Source organism: Hevea brasiliensis, chromosome 5 (assembly GCF_030052815.1).
Source record: "Hevea brasiliensis isolate MT/VB/25A 57/8 chromosome 5, ASM3005281v1, whole genome shotgun sequence".
NCBI lineage: Eukaryota > Viridiplantae > Streptophyta > Magnoliopsida > Malpighiales > Euphorbiaceae > Hevea > Hevea brasiliensis.
In genome coordinates, this window is record NC_079497.1 from 99097274 (window position 1) to 99102486 (window position 5213).

The following is a 5213-nucleotide window of genomic DNA, read 5'->3' on the forward strand; positions in this document are numbered from 1 at the left end:
TTTGAAGTTCAATAGTGGGTTTGCTGTTTTCCTCCATAGGTATCCTATGCATGCAAATTGAAGGACTAATCCCTTTCAGGTCATTTATTTTATACCCTATAGCCTTGCTATGGGTCCTAAGTTCCCTTAATAATTTTTCCTCTTCTCCACTAGATAGGCCAGTATTTATAATAACAGGATATTTCTAATTTGAGTCTAAGAATGCGCACCTTAGTGTGGAGGGGAGAAGTTTCAGTTTTACCTATTTGGTATTTTTCTGTGACTTACTCTTGGGCTTCTCCTCCTTTAGTTCTTCTACCCGGAGAGCTTGAGCTAAGGGTAGGGATGGGCTAGCTTCTAAAGATCATACACAAGCTGCAATTTCTATGTTTTCATTATCTGTTGTGTGGCTGTGCACTATGCATTCTTCAAGAGGATCTTCAGGATGTGTTTTGTGAAATTCCTCTTCAACTAGCTTGTCGATTATGTTAACTCTTAAGCATTCATCAGATTCAAGTTTATGCTTTATTGCCATGAACAGGTTTAATTCCACTTCTTCATCTCCTACCTTGAGAGTTAACCGCCCATTTTAACATCTATGATAGCTCCGGCGGTTACCAAGAAAGGTCTTCCTAGAATAATAGGAATTTGGACATCCTCTTCTATTTCCAGGACAACAAAATCAACATGAATGAAGAATTTTCCTACCTTGATGGGGATGTTTTCTAGGATGCCAATCGGGTACTTGACAGATCGATCAGCCAATTGCAATGAAATTGTTGTGGGTTTGAGCTCCCCTACATCCAGCTTTCAACATATTAATAGAGACATCAGACTCACACTTGCACATAGATCATAGAGTGCCTTGTCTATATTCATGTTTCCAATAAGATATGGTATGGAGAAGCTTCCTAGATCCTTGAGCTTTGGTGGCAGCTTATTTTGCAATATGGCACTGCATTCCTCTGTAAGAGCAACAGTCTCATAGTCTTCCAACATTCTCTTCTTTGAAAGAATTTCTTTAAGGAACTTAGCATAGGATGGCATCTGAGAAAGTGCTTCTGTGAAGGAAATGTTAATGTAGAGTTTCTATAAAACTTCTAAAACTTTCCAAACTGTTTATCCAGTTTAGCCTTTTGAAATCTCTAGGGAAAAGGTAGAGGAGGTTGATATGGCTCCGGTAACTTCTTTTTCTTCTTTGTTTCCTCTTCCTGTTCCTTTTTAGCTTTTTCCTCCTTCTCCTCTGTTTGGTTATCAGATTCATCAGAGGTTTTCTCAGTTGATTTTTCCTCTGATTATTGTTTTTTTAACGTCCTGCCGCTCCTCAAGGTAACTGCCTCACAGTGCTCTTTGGGGTTCATCTCTGATTGACTTGGCAGTTTACCAGTAGCCTTGCTTGAAGAACTTGCCTGCTGAGCAATTTGGTTTTCAAGCATCTTATTGTGGGTGGCTAGTTGGTCCATTTTAGAAGCTAGTTGCTTTATCATTTCATTCTGCTATTATTGGGTTTCTAAGAAGCCTTCCATCATGGATTCCATAGTCAGCTTTGGTTCGAGCTGTTGGGGTTGAGGAGGTGGTGGCTGTTGCTGCATCAGATTTTGTCCTCTGTTCTAAAAACCTAGGGGTGCTGGTGGTCTACACCCTTACTGCTTGTTCATGGGTTGATTCTGCGAGTTGAACCATAAAAAATTAGGGTGGTTTCTCCATCCGAGGTTGTAAGTGTTTGAATATGGATTGTTGAGCTGCCTCTGATTGAAGTTTCCTCCATTATTCACATAGTTTAGCTGTTCAATAGAAGGTTCATTGAAGTTGTTGCATTTTGAAGTCATACACCCTCCTTCACAGCTGTCGCAGTGTTGGTTGCTCATCCCTATAGCATTGGCTTACATTCTGTCAAGCCTTTTGGTGAGTTGGTTAAACTGAGCATTTATCATGCTTAGGGCATCTACTTCCAAGATCCCTGCTGGTCTTCTTACATCTCCCCTTTCATTCGACCACTCATAGTTGTGATAAGCGACCCTTTCTAGAAGTTCAAGGGCTAGTGCTACTGTTTTCTCCATCAGGTCTCCTTCCGCAGCTGAATCTACTGTGCTCCTTATAGAGGGCAATAACCTATTATAGAAATTCTGAACTAGGAGCCAATCTTCAATGCCATGGTGTGGACATTCCCTCTGTAAGTCTTTATATCTCTCTCATGCATTATATAGTGATTCACCTTCCTTTTGCCTAAAGGTGTTGAGTTCAACCCTCAATTTTGCAGTATTCACAGGTGGAAAATACCTTACTAGAGGTCTTCTCAAGTGGTGAATGTTCCAGTTGATTAAGAGAGTAGTCACTTCCTTGCTTTATCTTAAAGGGAGAATGGGAATACTCTAAGTCTTATTGCTTGATCAGAGACTCCATTCATTTTGAATGTATCACATAGGGCAAGAAAGCACTGAAGGTGGTAGTGTGGATCTTCTGTAGATGAACCCCCAAACTGAGTCTGTTGAATCATCTGGAGCCATGCCAGTTTGAGTTCAAAATTATTAGCCTCCACTGTGGGTCTTGTAACATTGGGCTGGAATCCTTGGATAGATGGAGCTTCATAGTCCCTCAAGGGTCTTCGCCTATTGTTGTTGTTGGCCATGACTAGAGTTTCTAAAACTTCTTGATCTTGTTCTTGGTGTTTCCTTTCTCTCATGATGGTTCTTAGAGTCCTATCTATCTCAGGATCTAAGTCCAAAACCTCTTCCTCCGGTTTTATTCTGATCAAGTACCCAACTAAATACCTGGGACAAAATAAAAGAATAAAAACAAATTAAGTAAATTTAAATAGTAAATGTAAATGCCTAAATCAGCTAAATTTCTTATCGCCTAATATTACTAGAAATAAATTCTTCAGCAACGGTTCCAAAAACTTGTTTGCTGGTTTTATAACCCTACAAGTGTACGGATTGCTAACAAGTAATAAAGTAGTGAGTAGAGTATCGTCCCACGAGAAATTTAATTAGCAAGTACCAAGTTACACAATAATTATGACTATCTAGGCTACCGAATATAATGGGAGAGTGAAACTAATTTATCTTGAGTGCTAAAAACTAAGAGAACAATGAACTTAAAATGAAACAATTTATTAAAATAATTCCAGAATTAAGATTTCACACTTTAATCTTATTATGGACTCAGTCTATCTATCCATTGGATTGAGGATCATTGCTTTGATGGAAATTAATCTTAAGGTATCCTAGGTCCTCTCTTAAGGCACCTAGGGCGTGTTTTAATTAGAGCTAAACCCTACTTTCATTGGTGATTAGTCCTAATAAAAAACTCTTTAAGATCTATGATTAATTATAGAATTTCACAAAGAATTTCAGCCTATCTCTAAGTCAGATTTCCTAAGTTTAATATTATGATTTTCCAATACTAACCTTCACCTTTCAGTTATTCAATTAGTATCTTATATAATGTCTAAGTGGGTATTAGCACATAGCATACATTAAGAGCACAGAACATTAATTTAAAGAACAAAACTCAATATTTATCCATAATAATGATTACAAGCGTTACTCTCCTAATTCTATAATAAAGAAACTACTCACTCATGGTGAGTTTAACAAACATTACAAATGTAAAATAAAAGAACATAAAAAGCAGCCTAAAGAAATAGATCAAAAGAACCGAAGAGAATTCTCTGCAGTTTTGAGCTTATGGAACTTCGGCTGAGGACTCCTCTTTAGTGCCAATGCACTGTTCTTCAAGACGGCTTCAAGAGAATGATGAAGATGCATGTATATGCAAATGTGTGTATGAAGATGGTGGCTCGGGGATCGGATCGTTTCTCTATTTTCTACTGCTTCTATTTATATTCAATGTCCTAGGGTTAGGTTTTTAGAGTCCCAAAGGCATTAGAAGTCTGTACTAAGTGTAAAAACTAGAGCTGGAATCAAATCAGGAAACTGCTTGTCGATTGATACACGGCCTGTGTGTCACTACACGGACCAAGGTTGTGTAACTTACTGGAACTTGAAGGTTGCATTTCATATTTGGACAGAAGTTTACACGGGTCTTAGCTAGTTACACGGGTCCAATTACACGGCCTGTGTTCTGTTGTTCTTCTGGAAATTCTTTGAGCTTTACCAAGCAAAATCTTACACGGGTCTCCGCAGGTTACACGGGACGTGTTACACGGCCCGTGTATTGTGTCTCTTCTTTAACTTCATTGTTTTTTTTTTTTCTCTTGACAGCAAGTTATGCGGGTCTGTGGTATATTTACACGACTCGTGTAAAGTGTATCAACAATAATGCTCTTCTTATTGAGTTTTTCCAAGGTTCTTTCTTTACTCCTATGCTTTGGGACTCCCTCAAAACACCTAAAAATATGCAAAAAAACATAGGATTTAGTGCAAAGCAATGAGATTTACGAAAGTTAATGAATTTAATGATTATGCATGAAATTACCTATCTAAATGCTATGAAATGCTGTACAAATATGCTTAAAAATGTCTACATAATACAGGTGTATCAGTGTGTGTGTGTGTGTGTATAAGACTATTAAAGTCAATTCAATCCATCCCAAAATGAGATGTTTACCCAAAAAAAAAAAAATTGCAACTTAAAACAGAGTAATGTTTAACAGAATATTTCAGGTAGGTACAAACATGATCAATATAGTTGTACTAAAAGAGCATACTCAAGGCACTAACAAGAATACTAGTTTTTGAATCATAAAAGAAGTTGCAATGACAATTACCATCCTCAAAATCAGGCTAAAACCAAAGAGAAGGCAAAAAGAAAAAATATGTAAGAAGTGTGAGCTAATTGACAAAAATTTCAATAAAGATATCAAGAGCAAGTAGGCGAACATAAGGTAGTGAGTTAATAAACTCATAATCAAAATTTTTAGGTTGCGAAATTCAGTATCAAAAGAATTGAGGGATTTTAAAAATTGATATATTAAAAATAATCTTGATATATATATTTATTTATGTTGTAAGATTTTTGAGTTTCAAAGGTAAAAATAATGCAATTTCGTAAATCACTTATAACTTGAGTGAATCAATTAATAGACTTTTGCAGCAAATTCAAGAAGTTACAAAACAAAAATTGATAATAATAAGCAGCAACAAATTATCCATTTTCATTACTCAAAATACCTCAACAGAACCAAATAGGCATGCTAACAAAAAAAAAAAAAAATACTAGGAAAACTTACCCGAAGGAGAAGAAACTTAAAAATTTGGAAAAGAGTTCCT

At 36.6% G+C, this 5213-nt stretch overlaps 1 protein-coding gene across 1 annotated transcript; it reads right to left on the minus strand.

Moving 5' to 3' along the window:
- Positions 1-555: 555 nt before the first annotated feature.
- LOC110647809 (uncharacterized) lies at positions 556-1442 on the minus strand. Its single transcript, XM_058147744.1, has 3 exons — positions 1364-1442; positions 822-1040; positions 556-776 (listed from the first exon to the last, which is right to left on the minus strand). The coding sequence occupies exons 1-3, from the start codon at positions 1440-1442 to the stop codon at positions 556-558; spliced, it is 519 nt and encodes a 172-aa protein (XP_058003727.1).
- Positions 1443-5213: the final 3771 nt, after the last annotated feature.

Excerpts from the sequence above, each read along its gene's own strand:
- LOC110647809 (XM_058147744.1), bottom strand. The coding sequence starts at position 1,442 with ATGGACCAACTAGCCACCCACAATAAGATGCTTGAAAACCAAATTGCT. Across the intron at positions 1,041-1,363 it reads TTCTTCAAGCAAGGCTACTG|AAGCACTTTCTCAGATGCCA; the intron begins GTAAACTGCCAA and ends TTTCCTTCACAG. Across the intron at positions 777-821 it reads ACTCTATGATCTATGTGCAA|GGGAGCTCAAACCCACAACA; the intron begins GTGTGAGTCTGA and ends AGCTGGATGTAG.